Source organism: Protomyctophum parallelum, assembly GCF_964188405.1.
Source record: "Protomyctophum parallelum genome assembly, chromosome: 4".
In the NCBI taxonomy this organism is placed as follows: Eukaryota; Metazoa; Chordata; class Actinopteri; order Myctophiformes; family Myctophidae; genus Protomyctophum; species Protomyctophum parallelum.
Window position 1 is genome coordinate 8387502 of NC_139700.1, and position 17076 is coordinate 8404577.

The 17076-nt window shown below is 45.8% G+C and overlaps 1 protein-coding gene across 1 annotated transcript in view; it reads right to left on the reverse strand.

The window, feature by feature from the left end:
• The window catches only part of hydin (HYDIN axonemal central pair apparatus protein), a gene marked incomplete at both ends in the record, with an annotated part of 178481 nt that overhangs the window by 67997 nt on the left and 93408 nt on the right, over positions 1 to 17076 (reverse strand). Inside the window, 19 exon segments of the mRNA XM_083764015.1 lie at positions 1 to 108; positions 1094 to 1253; positions 1446 to 1565; positions 2189 to 2371; positions 4672 to 4907; positions 6162 to 6383; positions 6728 to 7117; positions 7393 to 7572; positions 10151 to 10257; positions 10768 to 10840; positions 11188 to 11350; positions 12421 to 12535; positions 12681 to 12743; positions 12888 to 13001; positions 13095 to 13157; positions 13251 to 13550; positions 14439 to 14622; positions 15441 to 15542; positions 16471 to 16841. The exon segment at positions 1 to 108 is cut by the window's left edge and continues 65 nt beyond it. Of these exon segments, the coding sequence (XP_083620141.1) occupies positions 1 to 108; positions 1094 to 1253; positions 1446 to 1565; positions 2189 to 2371; positions 4672 to 4907; positions 6162 to 6383; positions 6728 to 7117; positions 7393 to 7572; positions 10151 to 10257; positions 10768 to 10840; positions 11188 to 11350; positions 12421 to 12535; positions 12681 to 12743; positions 12888 to 13001; positions 13095 to 13157; positions 13251 to 13550; positions 14439 to 14622; positions 15441 to 15542; positions 16471 to 16841 (3254 nt within the window).

Sequence of the window (17076 nt, forward strand, 5' to 3'; positions counted from 1 at the left end):
CCAGCAGGACAGCTGGATGGTGACGGGCTCCGGGTTGTCCTTGATGCAGCACACCACAGTGTCTGAGATCTGCCCCACGCTGGTGGGGTACGCCCACACGGTCAGCTCCTGGTGGCACACACAGCAGAACATAGCCAGTAATACAGGAAACGGAACCAGAGACCATCACAAAAAGAAATGGCTTTTTTCGCTGTGTTTTTCAGCAAGGCAGGTTGTTTTCAAACGGCTCTGACTCGGGAACGCCATATCCAAATGAAATGGATATAGCCTATATATATAGAGAGATTTCTTTTCCCCCTTTAACACAGGAGATCGACCAGGGGAGCGATAAAAAACAAAAACAAAGGTAAAAAAAAGGGGGCGAAATAATTCTGTCAGTTAATAGAAAGTAAGTCATGGGGCTGGAGGGTCATGGTCGGGGGGTCCAGGAGGTAGGTGGCTGTACCTGCTTGTCATGGTGCTGGAGGGTCATGGTCGGGGGGTCCAGGAGGTAGGTGGCTGTACCTGCTTGTCATGGGGCTGGAGGGTCATGTCCGGGGGGTCCAGGAGGTAGGTGGCTGTACCTGCTTGTCATGGGGCTGGAGGGTCATGGCCGGGGGGTCCAGGAGGTAGGTGGCTGTACCTGCTTGTCATGGGGCTGGAGAGTCATGGCTGGGGGGTCTAGGAGGTAGGTGGCTGTACCTGCTTGTCATGGGGCTGGAGGCTCATGGCTGGGGGGTCTAGGAGGTAGGTGGCTGTACCTGCTTGTCATGGGGCTGGAGAGTCATGGCCGGGGGGTCCAGGAGGTAGGTGGCTGTACCTGCTTGTCATGGGGCTGGAGAGTCATGGCTGGGGGGTCTAGGAGGTAGGTGGCTGTACCTGCTTGTCATGGGGCTGGAGGCTCATAGCCGGGGGGTCTAGGAGGTAGGTGGCTGTACCTGCTTGTCATGGGGCTGGAGGCTCATAGCCGGGGGGTCCAGGAGGTAGGTGGCTGTACCTGCTTGTCATGGGGCTGGAGAGTCATGGCCGGGGGGTCCAGGAGGTAGGTGGCTGTACCTGCTTGTCATGGGGCTGGAGGGTCATGTCCGGGGGTTTAGGAGGTAGATGGCTGTACCTGCTTGTCATGGGGCTGGAGGGTCATGGTCGGGGGGTCTAGGAGGTAGGTGGCTGCCTTGGTGTCATGCTGGAAGCAGAACTGGACCTCGGCCTTGAGGGCAGAGTCGTTGTGGATCACCAGCCTCGCCATGTTCTCTGGGTATTTCTTCTCCTTGTACCTGCACACGCACGCACACGCACACACACACACACACACATACAGTACACACACATACAGTACACACACATACAGTACACACACACACACACACACACACACACACACACACACACACACACACACAGGTTCAGAGATGCCCAATATATTAAGAAATGGTCAATAAAACCACTGGTCGTCTTCTTTATCTCACCTGTCTCTGGTCTTGCCGCAGAGAAGCGGTCCAAACTCAAACACGCCTGTGTTTATGACGTATGCCTTCTGGAGCCCTTCTTCCACAAGAGACACCCTCTTATTCAAGGCAAACAGAGTCCTGAGACACCACACACACACACACACACACACACACACACACACACACACACACACACACACACACAGTACACTTCGATCAAATCTGATACTACCTGCTGTTTTTCCACATAAAATAGGTTATTCCCATGTCATGAATCCTGAAGCGTGCCCTATTTTGGGCATGTTATAATAAACCAACATTCAGCGAAAATAGCTGACCTACAAGCTCAAAAGGCCAAGTAAGTAAATAGGCAAGGCAAGGGTACTTGCACATTTCAAAGCAGTTCAATGTGCTTTATATAAAACAACTAGAAATGCACTCTGTCGAGCTGCCAACTTGCGCTTTGCACACAAGTTGGCCATGAATGGCCTACTTGTGTGTGAGCAGAGCGTGCAACTTATATCTCACCACTACAATGGGTTCTAAATATTTTAAGTTTCCTATATATAAGTTTGAATCACAAATTGATTACGTCATCCACATAATGTCAGTGTTGTCCCTCGGAACGACCGTTTTTACATAAACATACAGGGGACCACCAATATTCACAATCCCTGATTGTATATTATATTATAATATAATGGTCCGTGACATTGATATGAACAGGGTTGAATACCCCTGGTTAAAGGTGGTTAACTGACTTGTAGTCCCTGCTGATGGAAGGGAAGTGACACACTCCTGTGCAGAACAGCTGGTAACGTCTCCCGGTGCCCACAAGGTCAAAGTTCAGACTCTCCTCGAACGTCCCTGGGGTGTCGGAGTGGAACCACAGCTTCAGTGTGACCTCTCCATTGGCCGGGACTGTCCAGCGGAACCTAGTCAGTCTGTACGCACACAAGCACACACCGTTTACTGTACATACAGTATGCAGTGGAGGAAAAAGGACTAAGATTATTTTTGAGGGGCACCCTCTTATTCCCAGTGTTGAGGGTTTGTTAACACAAACATTGAATGCCATTGACAATTAATAGCCAGCGTTGAGTGTTTTTGTAAACACAACCATTGCATAAACACAAACATTGAAGACAAAAGCGAGTCCACAAATTGTGATTGGCCGGAATGAGATGATGTATGATGAATCTCAGTGTTGGGGAAGTTACTTTTAAAAAGTAAGGAATTATAGTTATTGTTACTTATCTAAAAAAGTAATTTGTTACTTTACTTTACATTAAATTATGAAAGTAACTACTTTACTTTACTTTACTTTAAAAAATAATAATATAAAAAACGATTTAAAAGAAGGTTTTTTGTTCTGTCACACAGTAAGAGAAAAGACAACTCCCTCCTAACATTATGAAATGTAGTGGAACAATAAAACATGTTCAGGAATTTTGACAGGCATCTTTATTGTAGCCTCAACTTGCCTTCAATTTTATTTTTATAATAATCAAATAAAAAATGAGTCCATATATATGGAGTGATATAGAGATATTAGGGATGCACCGAAAGGGAAATTCTTGGCCGAAACCAAATACCGAATATAGGAAACAGTTGGTCGAAAACCGAATACAGAATAGCCGAATACAACTTTGTTGTAAAGCTACCTGATTATGGCAAAAGACATGATTATGGCAAAACCTAACTTAAATAATAAACACTTATGGGTCCATTAAAAAAACATCTAATTAATTGGAGGCTTTGTGATTAATTCATCTCAATTAATCACATTTTAATCGCATATCAATAGGCCTATTTGACCTGAGCAGTGAGCTTTTTTTCTACATAAGCATAGGCAATAAAACAAGTAGTAATAATAATAATAGTGATAATAGTATTATTTATATAATGCTTCTCTGAGTACTTAAAGACACTTTTCAAGGAGAACATTAGAAAACAAATAAAAACTACTTTATTAGAGAAAAACTAAGACTATGGAATAAAGATGAGATAGCAATATTCCAGGTGGGTTTGAATTTATAGGTGGTGGCATGTCTCTGACTTTTGGGAAGTGCATACAGTAGTTTTGACAGGTCTGCCTGCTGTGGACAGTACTCTGACCATTAAATACGGGCAGACGCAACGATACAGTCCATCATTCATTGTTAAACCTCCAAATTATATTCCCATTCGTCTTTGTGTCTGCCCGTGTAAACGCAGCAGCGAGTGTGAGGGGTTGGGGAACGGATGGAAAGTATAGTGTTATTAAAGAGGACTCCTTAAGTTCTAACTCCTTTAACAATATGGAACGTTAGCTCCCATGCTAGCTACTAGCTAGTAGCTTCCCTCGTCAGACAACAGAACACCACCGGGTGGAAGCTGCTGACTCACTGCTTGTGCCCGTGGATGGGAAATAAGATTTAAAAGGCTATGGAAGCGTGGATGAAAGCACAGATGTGTGCAATAAAGTTGTGTCGGATCTGTCTGTGCATCCCGCCTGCTGCTCGTGACTGTCGCAGCGTCGCAGCGTCGCTGGCTGCTGATGCATAGTTAAAGAGTGTCATAAGCATGCACCCTTCCTGCGCTGGAAGTAGCAGATCTACATGTTATCTACCCGTCGCAATGCACAGCGCTTTGGGCTTTTACATCTGTGTTTTCCCCGCAACTTAGTTGAATTATATCGATTCACAACTTCGACCACTACTACTATTCGGTGATATTTTTTCGAATGAAGTTGACATAATAACGCCATAACGCGGTTAACACACGCACAGTAATTACAACGCCGTTATGGAATGGGAAATTATTGCAAATAGTAGTTTCGTTATGTAACGTAACGCGATATAAGGGCATTGGTTACAACACTGATGATGATAAGAGCCTCACTTCACACAAGTGTGATTTTTACTTATATGAAGATGTTGATATTCATTTTGTATTCATCTTTAGGGCCCCAAATCATACCTTAGAAAGTGTATTTATTTTGTGACTGGGGGTCAGTGTGAGTCAGTGTTTTTTGACTGGGGAGTCATATTTTGAGAACAGCAACTGCCCGTCATCATTTCACCCCCCTCCCTATCTAATTATTGGTCAGAATTAGGATGTTGATATTAATTCTGTAGGCTCCCAAATCACACCTTATAAAGAACGAGTTTCTATTTCAAACCCAAAGTGTTTTTTGACCCCCCTTCCTATCTAAGTATTGGACAGTATTAGGATGTTGACATGCGTGCGTGCGTTCCTTTACCTCTGCCTAGTCTCATGCGTGTCTCCGGGCAGCAGGCGTGCTTGCTCGCCGTGGTCAGGCAGAGCGGAGACAGAGGACAGTGGAGGGGAGGGGTCCGAGCTCCGAGCTCCTCTCTTATTGGCTGACGTTCGTCTCCTGTCCCTCTGACCGTCTTTGTCCTTCTTGTCCTTGTCGTCTTTTGCAACTGCGGATGTCTTCTTCCCACGACCTTTAGAAGGGGTCAGCCTCACCTCCTCCTGAACACGCACACGCACACGCACACACACACACACACACACACACAGTCACCAGGACTTTCCAAACAGCGGTGAAAGGTTGACTCCGTCGCATGAAGACAGCAAGGTTTCGTCAGTGATGTCACAGTCACTGACTGTGGTTTATAAACAGCTTCAAGTCAAGTCCGCGCTATACTCCCGTGTTGCATAACAGTGACATCACCGTCGATTCCTTGGTATCTTTACCGTAGTCTTATAGTTTCAGCGAGCAGCAGCGTAACAATAAGCTGTAACCTATTTTGTTACAGTGAGAAAACGTCCGTGTTCATCAACGATCCGAGGAACGACCGTACTGGAGATAAATATTCTGTGACTACTTGAAATGTAAGGAAAAAGGGCAGAATTATTTATTAATTTACTCTGACAGCAAATGAGTTAACACATTTTGGACTGAGGTCGATTAAAAGAAATGCTTCTGAATCCAAAAACATTTCTGAAAAACCTACGTTTCTATGTCAGTGGTGCTCAACCTTTTTCTTTTCTTTTTTCACTTAATTTTTATTGAAGGAAGAACAGACAAGAAAAACACAACTGACAAGAGTAAACGGAAAGAAAAAGAAAAAGACAAAAAGTAAACGAAAAAAAGGCTGCATTTCTCATATTACAAAAAACATTCAATGAAATCCTATTGCAATATTGCTAGGCTGAGAGAAGAGATTCCACTTTTCCCACTTATTATAGAATTTATCCTCTTGGGTGCTCAACCTTTTTCATGTCAAGGACCCCCAGAATTATCTCCATTGGGCTCCATCAAAATATGTAGTTCCAGGGACCCCCCAGAAGCAAATATTTTAGTTAAAAATGTTCGCTTTCACGATTTTTCAAAAATAGCAGACCTTCAAGGTCGTAGCGCGCCACTCGGTGGCACGCTATGAGCTTGTAGATCTATGCTATTTTTCAATAGCTAAAATATAACATAATGTTTAAAACACCAAAAGGGGTTCCCGCCCAAAATGGGTTAACACGGTCAAATATTCAATGATAATGTATGATGGTGATCCCTGATGATGATGATATATTGACCCACATGGTGTCACAAGGGGCGGAATAATAAGGAACAGACACACATACAGTACGTACACTGTGTATGTGTGTCTGTGTATTATTTACTTTGTGTGTATACATGTATGATACACACAAAGTTACATGTTGGAGTGGCTAGGTCCGCTCAGAAATGCTGTCAACACGTGTTTGCAAGCAGGTACACAGACACACCTTTGTGGGTGGCGGTGCGAGTGCGTCCGTATTGGCCTCTGCAGCACACGGCCTGTCGCCCCCAACCTCCTCGGAGCTCGAGGGGACCAGGAAGGTCAAGCGGTCGCAGCGGGTCAGCTGACCGCGAGGCACCGCCCTCTCCTCTGGAAAAGGAACGACGGAGAAGGTCGTGGGAGGAGGGATGGGTGGGCCGCTGGGACCCAGACCCAGAGCGTCCAACACCTGATGAGGAGTGCAGAGAGAGGACCAAATAGACAATTTAGGCATTTAGCAGACGCTCTTAATCCAGAGTGACTTACATTAGGCAAGAACAAAAAAAAGCATGGGAATACATCACATATATAAAATGCATTTATCATGAAACATGCGTAAGCTAAGAACGTAACTAGAACATATCTATGTAATGACATTATACAATATAAACTATACTATACTATGCTATACATTATGTACTATGAAGTGCTACAGTATGACTACATACAATGCAATTATTGTGCTGTCTGTCGGGTGGTGATGTTCGGAGGGTTAGTACAAAACAAACACGCGACATGTAACGTAAGTCATACCTCCTCCAGCGGAGGCAGGCTGCCTCCTTGGAGCAGCTCTGTGGTGGTACTGGGTTGGTTTTGTCCCGTCACGGCTAGCAGGATGTGTGGGATGACATCAGGCGAGGACGGCTCCTCTTCTCCCGTCACGGTGTATCCTTCCCCCAGCGGCTGTGCTTGGCCCTGGCTCGGAGCCCCCGGCAGGTGTGCGTAGCTCGGGGCCCCCGGCAGGTGTGCATGGCTTGGGGCCCCTAGTGGCTGTGCCTGGCTTGGGGCCCCCAGAGGCTGTGCCTGGCTCGGGGCCCCTGGTGGCTGTGCCTGGCTCGGGGCCGGAGACTGAGAGGAAGCCTCCGCCTTCTGCCTCTCCTTCTCCTTCTCTCGCTCTCTCCTGGTCTTTTTACCAGCCGGGGGCTGTGTTTGTGTGTACGCAAGGTAGGGCTGTTGTTAACATTCCTCAGAAATTACAATTGAATATTGGTCTTGTGGCCCGAATATCGATTATATTGGAATATTATTATTATAACTTATTTTCCCATAGAAAATGACTTGGTATTGTAAAAAACAGGATACCAGTGGAAGAGAGACAGTGTGTGTGCTGCTCCAATCCAGTGTGTATATGTGTATATACATACATATATATATATATCTTAGAATTGAGCGCAGAGTGAGCGAGAAGCCGAGCGAACCTGTCTCTCTTGGGGGAGCTCCTCCGTCTCCCCGGGCAGGGCTTCGTCGGCGAGGAGCGGGACCAGCAGCAGACCCTGCGTCCGGTCCCAGTGCCGGAGGATGTGGGCCACGTGAGGCCCGCTCCGCTCGTAGGCCCGGAAGGCAGACTGCAGGCGGCGGGTTTCCTCACTGGGCTGCTGCTGCCAGGAGGGTGGAGGAGCACAGTTACAGTTACACTGTGTAACCAACTGTGTAAGCAGGTGGCTTTCCTTTTGGGAGCCGTGTGGATTATGTTTCCCCAGACTTTCCACCAGGCATCCCTAATATGGGCATGTCGTTATACAGTGAGTAATCTTGTGTATATACTGTAGCCAGACAACAAGTAAGACGCTCAAACGCGGGAAGCGAACGCAGCTCGTAAATGGCAATAACAACAATTAGAATAAATTACATACTTTTTTAAGGTTTTCTTTTTAAAGTTCTCTTTTTTGTGTTTTTTTAAGATTTTATTTTTAAGTTAAGTTTTTTTTAAGTTAAGTGTTTTTAAAGTATTTTTTTAAGTTAAGTTTTTTTGTGTTTTTTTAAGTTTAAGATTTTATTTTTAAGTTAAGTTTTTTTAAGTTAAGTGTTTTTAAAGTTTTTTTTTAAGTTAAGTTTTTTTGTGTTTTTTCTTTTTCATTTAAAGTTACGTTTTTTTTTTAAGTTAAGTTTTTTTTAAGTTAAGTCGTGTGTGTGTGTGTGTGAGTGCGTGCGTGCGTGTGTTTTGTGTGATACAGCTGCGCCCTCTGGTGGCGGGCGGGTGGTGTAGCAGCGGGACAGACACACACAAGGACACACAGACATGATCTGCAGGGTCTCATAGTTAGTGCTCATTGCGTTCACAACTATTCCACAATCTCCAAATGCTGTTCTAGAGTCTGGAACTACACCTCCCGGAATATGAACACGGAAGCTGGCATCTGTTCGTCATTTTTCCGTTCACGAAAATATATTTAAAAATATCTTTACATTTTATTTTTTTAATTTCCATTTCTACTAAGCAGCGAGCTTTATTAAATGCTTGGATAATTTAGATTTAGGATAGATTTGCGTGACTGTAAAGACGAAATGGAAGCGGGGAGGAGGCGGCTTCAGAAACACTTCATCGCTTTGCTCTTGACCAGAGCTTCCGTTGCTCCAGACTGTATACAGAAACATTTGAAAATTGCGGGAGGTGACAGTCTGGCCACGCAAGACTACTGTAGTAAGTGACATTTAAAAAAATAGCAGATTTACAAGCGCACAATGTTACACGCTGTGAGCTTTGCAGATGGGCTATTTCCAAAATGCACATTGCTGTGTGTGTGTCTACACGCCATCGCAATATATTCCATTTCACCTACTATAGTTTACAGCCAGGTGTAGATATATGGTCTGTATTCACTCATAACCCTGGTGGCAGTTTGACGACCCCGCTTGCCCTGGCCCCTGACGTCTGTGTTTTACAGTATAGTAACTATACTGTATGCACCTGGCTGTAAATAACATTTCATCACAGCGGTTTATGCTTACACGAACGACTCTGCAAGTTTTGATATATACTTTAAGCAGTTTTATAGAGCTGCCCGTTAGTGTGATATAAAGTCAAAGTCAAAGTCAAGTGCTCATTAAATATCCACCGAACAATAGCCACCCCCATAAAACCAGCAGCTGTGAAGAGAAGGGGGATATATGGACAGATATAACCCTGGTGGCAGGTTGACGACCCCGCTTGCCCTTACGTCTGTGTTAACACAATTATTTTCTACTTTTTTAATGATACTTTTTATGATTTGGCATTCCATGCTTTGTTTCAGACTAATACATTGTCAGCTGCCAGAAGGACTAGATTTATAATGCTCTGTCTGTCTGTCTGTCTGTCTGTCTGTCTGTCTGTCTGTCTGTCTGTCTGTCTAGGCGAGAAATAGTCTATGCAGTTGCTCGATATTGATTAATTTCACATTTACAACAGCTGGAACAAAAGTATGAAAACAATATCTGTGAGCAGAAAATAGGTTTCATATCAACATTCCTAAATGCGTACGTTGTTGACCCAACGTTTGTGGTCTTGTTTACTACCATAACATTGTCATGTAGCTGTACTACAGCATGTGCAATTTTGAAATAGATTTATAACTGATTCCCACCCCATCGGACGGCATGCAGCTTGTAGTCTCATTTGTATTCATTGGCTACTGTAGTATACTGCAATTCTGAACTTGTTTAGCCGATTCCCACCACTGTTATGCAACCTGCAGCGCTGAGCTGCAGGTTGCTTATCATATGAATCATATACTGTAGCCTATGGTTTGCATTCATCCCCCACAGGCTGTACAGTGAGTGTGAACCATAGAGTTATATATAAGAGTGTGAACCATAAGTAGCCTTGCCGAGCCATGAGGCCCATAGGGCAGGAGCCTATCTCCTGTTTCTGTAGCCATGAGGCCCATAGGGCAGGAGCCTATCTCCTTTTTCTGTAGCGTGAGGCAGCTTGATGTACAAGTACACCCCCTGGACATGACGCTAGTATGTCGCAGGGACTGACCCCCAATCCAACCCTTGATGCTGAGTGTCAAGCAGGGAGGCACTGGGTCCCATTTTTCAGAGTCTTTGGTATGACCCGGCCAGGGATTGAACCCCGAACTCCCAGTCTCAGGGCGGACACTCTAACCACAAGGCCACTGAGCTGGTCGTGTGTGAACCATAGAGTTATATATTAGAGTGTGAACCATAGAGTTATATATTAGAGTGTGAACCCACCCCTTCTTTGAGTGACTCGTCTGCTTGTGGAGGGGACTCCTCTAGTGGGTCTCTGACGTCCCTTTTCTTCTTTTTCAGTGGGTCGTCTGTCTCTCTGTCCGGAGGAACTGCATTTAGAAACAACAACACAGACAGAGTCAACAGCATGAGGTTAGTAATCAGTGGTGGAAAACGTACAAAATTATTTCAACACAGCAATGCAGAAATGCTCCGTTACAAGTAGAAGTTCTGTATTCAAACTGTACTTGGTATCAAAATGAACTTAAAGTAGCAAAAGTAAAAATATATGTAAATAAAACGCATAAAATAATATGTAAAGCGTGTAGATCTGCTCATTTTAAATGAGCAGATCTACACACTCACAACGAGTTGGCTATTTTCTAATAGTCTAGGCACAAAATAGGGCTAAAGTAGTTCCTTTATTTTAACTTTTATAACGTAAATAGATACGGTAGTAATACATACTGTAGTAGTAGTATATCTATTTCTATACAGTATGAGCAGTGAGCAGCGACAAATAACAGCAACGGTTTATTCACTGAATAATTCAGTCAAGAGCTGTCGTCGTTCATGACAGATGCTGACAAGCTTTCGCTTTCTACAGCTTTCTACAGTACCATGCATGTCTTCATGTGATTCTTTAGTGGTGTTGCAGGACGACATCTTTCTGCCTTCTGGCGCCACCAAGGACTGGAGGGAACAAAAAATAAAGAGTAAAGCCATAGAGGAATAATTTGCCCTTTCACATCAGAGCTGCCCAGTCCATCATGACTTTTAAATCTTTGCTTAAGACCCACTTATCCTCCCTGGCCTTCCCAAGGAGGGTCAAGGAGGCCTCAGTGTCAGCTGAGGTAGCCCTGTTCCCCTCATTAGTGCAATAGTCTGCTTTGTAGTCTTTATATTGCCTGCTATAGTCTGCTTATATTCTATCGTTTAGTTTTAATTTGGTTGACCTGGTCATGTAAAATGTGCTATATGAATAAAGTTGAGTTGAGGCTGAGCGCGCCTGCGTGTGCGCGTGAGAGATGAGGAGAGACCTGTTTTGACGCCAGCTGGCTCTTCTTCCCTGATGAGTCCTCTTTATTGTCCCTCCTCCCTCCCTTCTTGTTCCTTCTCCTCGTTTCATCCTCCTCTCTCAACCTCTCCACCTCCTCTTGCTGCTTCTGTTCCACCTGCTCTCTCATGGCTCGCTCCATTTCCCTGGCACACGCACATGCACGCACACACACAGTACACACACACACACACGCGCGCGCATTGTAATGCTTTATTTCGGTGCACAAATTACAGTACATTAGACCGGGAATCACATCTAACTCTGACAAATACATCATTCAAGAACACCTGAGGGCACACTGGCTATAGCAGCACCTTCTCCTCCACACGGCCAATTACAGCTGAAACAGAGTGTGCACACACACACACACACACACACACACACACACACACACACACACACACACACACACACACACACACACACACACACACACACACACACACACACACACACACACACACACACACACACACACACACACACACACACACACACACACACACACACACACACACACACACACACACACACACACACCTATAATTGAAAGTGGGGGAGCGATATTACAAATACAGTGGCTCATGACATACTGCTCCAACTTTGTGTGTGTGTGTGTGTGTGTGTGTGTGTGTGTGTGTGTGTGTGTGTGTGTGTGTGTGTGTGTGTGTGTGTGTGTGTGTGTGTGTGAGGGCGTGTGTGTGTGTGTGTGTGTCTATTCCTTATCATCTCGCCTGCTGTGATGTCATGTGTCTCAATACATCATCATCAGACATCATCAGAATGTGTCATCATCAAGGCAACGCTCACTTCACACTGGGTGTGCTTTTTGAGGGGCGCTATGACTATCCCCTCCAACGTCTGACTTTCAGAATCACTGTTGTTCTGTGTGTCTCAGTGCCTGTCTCTGTGCTGTAGGAGCTGATGGGGGAGTGTTCTGTGTGGCTCAGTACCTGTCTCTGTGCTGTAGGAGCTGATAGGGCAGTGTTCTGTGTGGCTCAGTACCTGTCTCTGTGCTGTAGGAGCTGATGGGGGAGTGTTCTGTGTGGCTCAGTACCTGTCTCTGTGCTGTAGGAGCTGATAGGGCAGTGTTCTGTGTGGCTCAGTACCTGTCTCTGTGCTGTAGGAGCTGATAGGGCAGTGTTCTGTGTGGCTCAGTACCTGTCTCTGTGCTGTAGGAGCTGATGGGGGAGTGTTCTGTGTGGCTCAGTACCTGTCTCTGTGCTGTAGGAGCTGATAGGGCAGTGTTCCGTGTGGCTCAGTACCTGTCTCTGTGCTGTAGGAGCTGATAGGGCAGTGTTCTGTGTGGCTCAGTACCTGTCTCTGTGCTGTAGGAGCTGATGGGGGAGTGTTCTGTGTGGCTCAGTACCTGTCTCTGTGCTGTAGGAGCTGATAGGGCAGTGTTCTGTGTGGCTCAGTACCTGTCTCTGTGCTGTAGGAGCTGATAGGGCAGTGTTCTGTGTGTCTCAGTACCTGTCTCTGTGCTGTAGGAGCTGATGGGGGAGTGTTCTGTGTGGCTCAGTACCTGTCTCTGTGCTGTAGGAGCTGAGGGGGAGTGTTCTGTGTGGCTCAGTACCTGTCTCTGTGCTGTAGGAGCTGATAGGGCAGTGTTCTGTGTGGCTCAGTACCTGTCTCTGTGCTGTAGGAGCTGATGGGGGAGTGTTCCGTGTGTCTCAGTACCTGTCTCTGTGCTGTAGGAGCTGATGGGGGAGTGTTCCGTGTGGCTCAGTACCTGTCTCTGTGCTGTAGGAGCTGAGGGGGAGTGTTCCGTGTGGCTCAGTACCTGTCTCTGCGCTGTAGGAGCTGATAGGGCAGTGTTCTGTATGGCTCAGTACCTGTCTCTGTGCTGTAGGAGCTGATAGGGCAGTGTTCCGTGTGTCTCAGTACCTGTCTCTGTGCTGTAGGAGCTGATGGGGGAGTGTTCCATGTGGCTCAGTACCTGTCTCTGTGCTGTAGGAGCTGATGGGGGAGTGTTCTGTTTGTCTCAGTACCTGTCTCTGTGCTGTAGGAGCTGATAGGGCAGTGTTCCGTGTGTCTCAGTACCTGTCTCTGTGCTGTAGGAGCTGATAGGGCAGTGTTCTGTGTGTCTCAGTACCTGTCTCTGCGCTGTAGGAGCTGAGGGGGAGTGTTCCGTGTGTCTCAGTACCTGTCTCTGTGCTGTAGGAGCTGATAGGGCAGTGTTCTGTGTGGCTAAGTAGTACCTGTCTCTGCGCTGTCTGAGCTGATCCAGGTGTGTCTTGGCGAGCAGCTCCTTTTCGTCCTCTGGAAGAGCGTCATACTCTTCCTCGTCCATCTCCTGCAGTCGCCGTTTCTCCCTCTCAGCCACGTCCCTCTCTAGGGCCTCTGGAACACGCACGTGCGCGCACACGCACACCAAAGCAAAATGTATCACCAAAGCAAAATGACCTACAAAATACAGTACATAGGGTGTAAAATGATATCCCCATAAGCTCATAATCCATCCATCCATCCATCCATCCATCCATCTTCAACCGCTTATCCGTAGTCGGGTCGCGGGGGCAACAGCTCCACCAGAGAGCTCCAGACTTCCCTCTCCAGAGCAACATTAGTGACTTCCTCCTGGGGGATTCCGAGACGTTCCAAGGCCAGAGAGTCGATGTATTTCCTCCAACTGCGCCTTGGTCTGCCCCGGGGTCTCCTCCCAGTGGGACATGCGTCGAGGACCTCCCTAGGGAGGCGCCCGAGAGGCATACACTGACACGAAACAAGACAGGAACGCCCAAAAACGTCACAGCCGGTTTTTTAACAAGACAGGAACGCCCAAAAACATCACATCCGGTGTTTTACCCCGGGCAGAATTTTCTATGGCTGCCAATGCAACTTTTTCCAATCCTTAATCACATACGGCAAACACCTATGCCGATAATATCTAACTTGCGGAGGTAACGTGCCTTGTCCGCGGGCAACAGATCTTTCAACGTATGGCATTGCAAATACGTTAGATAATCGCTACTCTGCGCAATATTGTTTTGAAAATGCCGCAAATTGCATTGCAGTGAACGAGAGCAAATCACAAATCACAAATCTTACCCCGGGGGGTGGGCGGAGCCGCGGAGTCGCAGGTGACGCCCCTCCCTGCGCTCTGATGACGCGTTGTTATGTCAATGTATCCTAACCAGAGCTCATAATAGAGCTCATAAGCTCATAATAATCGTACTATTGTATCTTATCAGAAATGTATGTGTGCGCGTGCGTGCGTGCGTGTGTTACCCGTAGCCTCCTGCTGCGCTCGGTGCCGTGTGCTCAGGGCAGTGAAGGAGTCGGACAGGTCCACCAGGTAGATGTGTCTGCGGTCGTTGAAGGCCTTCAGGACCACCTGTAGACTGCTGGCCACTGAGCGCGTGTACGTGCACTCCAGGCCGTCCATCACCACGGCGCGGTGACAGTCGCTCAGCTGTCGACCAAACATTATAGGCAGTGTTGATTTTGATAGCAAATGTAGATTTTGGTTTTAGTCACCCATGGAATGTTTTAGTGTTAGTCTAGTTTTAGTCGACTAAATATACAGTTGATTTAGTCGACTAAAATGTATTCTGGTGGGTCTTGATGCAGTCGTCATGACTGTTTTATCCATCTACAAGCTCATAACGCGGCACGCTGAGTTGTGAGCATGTAGCTCGTTATGAGTTGTGAGCTTGTAGATCTATTTCCAGCATGCAACCAAGTGTAAAATGACTTATACTGGATCTCTTGTTCCTTGGTCCCTTCCTAACATTTTAGTCTAGTTTTTATTTGATGACGAAATTGTCAATACATTTGCTCTTTAATAGTTTTAGTCATCATAGCTTAGTTTTCATTTAGTTTCCATACAGTCTTCGTCAGTGAAAAATGGTAGTCGACGAACATTTTTTGTCATAGTATTAGTTGACAAAATCAACACTGCTTTTAGGTAACATCTATGAAAATACTTTATCCCTTTCAATTAACCCATTAAGACCTGATGCCAATTCTACAAGGACTGCTATATTATGTATTTAGCTGTGGACCCCCATCAGATTTCTTTTCTTCTGCCAGGGACCTCCAGAAGAGAAGTTTATGTTTTTGAAAAATTCCTAAATCATTAAACATTGTCGAAATCTTTCAAAAATGTTCAATATTCCATTTTAATTAATTTACACGTGTTATTTCTGTTCAGCACTTTGTAATTCCTTCCTGTTTTAAAAAGTGCTATAGGTTACAAATGAAGTTATTATAATTATTAGACTAATTTACCTGTAGTCTTTCTGCCAGGATTTCAACCAGCAGCTGTTCCGGTAAGAGATGACTGAGATTGACTCCCACGGGGTTCAGAATCACACTCTGAGTTTGACCACCCTGCACATCAGACATCAGACAGTACAGTTGGTTTATTTAAATCCATGCCCAGAGTAGGCCTACTGTACATGTTTCCTGTTTTTCATGTATTTATTGGTTTCTTGTATACAGTTTTTGAGGGGCGCTAGCCCCTTCTATGCCCAGCTCTCCATGTCTGTGTAAACACAAACATTGGAGCCAAAAGAAAAGTGAAGACGCGAATTGTGAGGATTTGATTGGCTGAGCACGGAATGTGATGTATGTGATGAACGATGATTTGATGTATGATGATAAGAACGTCACACAGGTGTTTTATTTTATTATACACAAAGCACTAAGTGCCGCCAGCTGGTGGCTAAACTCAGTAGTAGGTCCCAGATAATATCTTCAACAAGGCTTCTTTACACAGCCTAGTTGAGCCTAGATGAACAAGAAGTGATTTTGTGATGACACGTAGCCTCATGTCCATGCCGTCTTCTCTGGATGTAAACATTGGCTGTCCACTCGCGACAATAAAGTTTTATTAGGCTGTAAACATCATCCTTTATCTCAATCTGAGCCCCTAAAGATGTTTTAGATAGCGTGCGTGTACGGGGATATTTGATGACGTCACACCATGGGAGTCATCGGAGGCTAGTGATGGTGCTAAAAACAGCTAACAGACGGTAAATAAAATACTATTAATTCTGCGTCAAATTACATTAAAGAAACCTGAGAAATCACGGGTCTGGCATATATTGTGTTTAAATAAGTTGTTGGTATAGTGTGGTATACACGACTAGTAAACGGCTAAAAAGAAATAAAACATTTAAAATGTCACCCCAATAGTGTTGATGATGTAAATGCTGTGTAGCAGCAGTTTACTAAGCCATTAATAGTGGTACTACATAGAAGTGGTACTTCTACAGTGGTTCTCTGAATCATACACTGTAGTCCTGTGTTAAAGTACTGGGAACAACGTAGAGGGCTTGAACAGAACCTGAGAAATGGTGGTCACTGAGCCCCCGGTCTTCTTCGGCGCCCTGGAGTCAGCGCTGTGTCTGCCGTCGTCCGTGTGTTTAGTTAGTGAGCCCCCGGCGGTCTTCTTCGGCGCCCTGGAGTCAGCGCTGTGTCTGCCGTCGTCCGTGTGTTTAGTTAGTGAGCCCCCGGCGGTCTTCTTCGGCGCCCTGGAGTCAGCGCTGTGTCGCGCGTCCTCTGTGTGTTTAGCCAACGCCTCCATGCTAAGAGTCCCCACGACAGGAGATCCGTCGGGAGCTGGAGCTGTGGTGAGGGCAGCAGCAGGGACAGGAACAGCGGCCATTGTGTCTTGAGAAACCTGGGCTGTAAACGCGCGCACACACACACACACACACACACACACACACACACACACACACACACACACACACACACACACACACACACACACACACACACACACACACACACACACACACACACACACACACACACACACACACACACACACACGAACGTCATCTATCTATCCATCTATCCATCTATCCTGTGTATGTGTATACAAGGTCACAATACAAAAACAAATGCAGAGGTTATT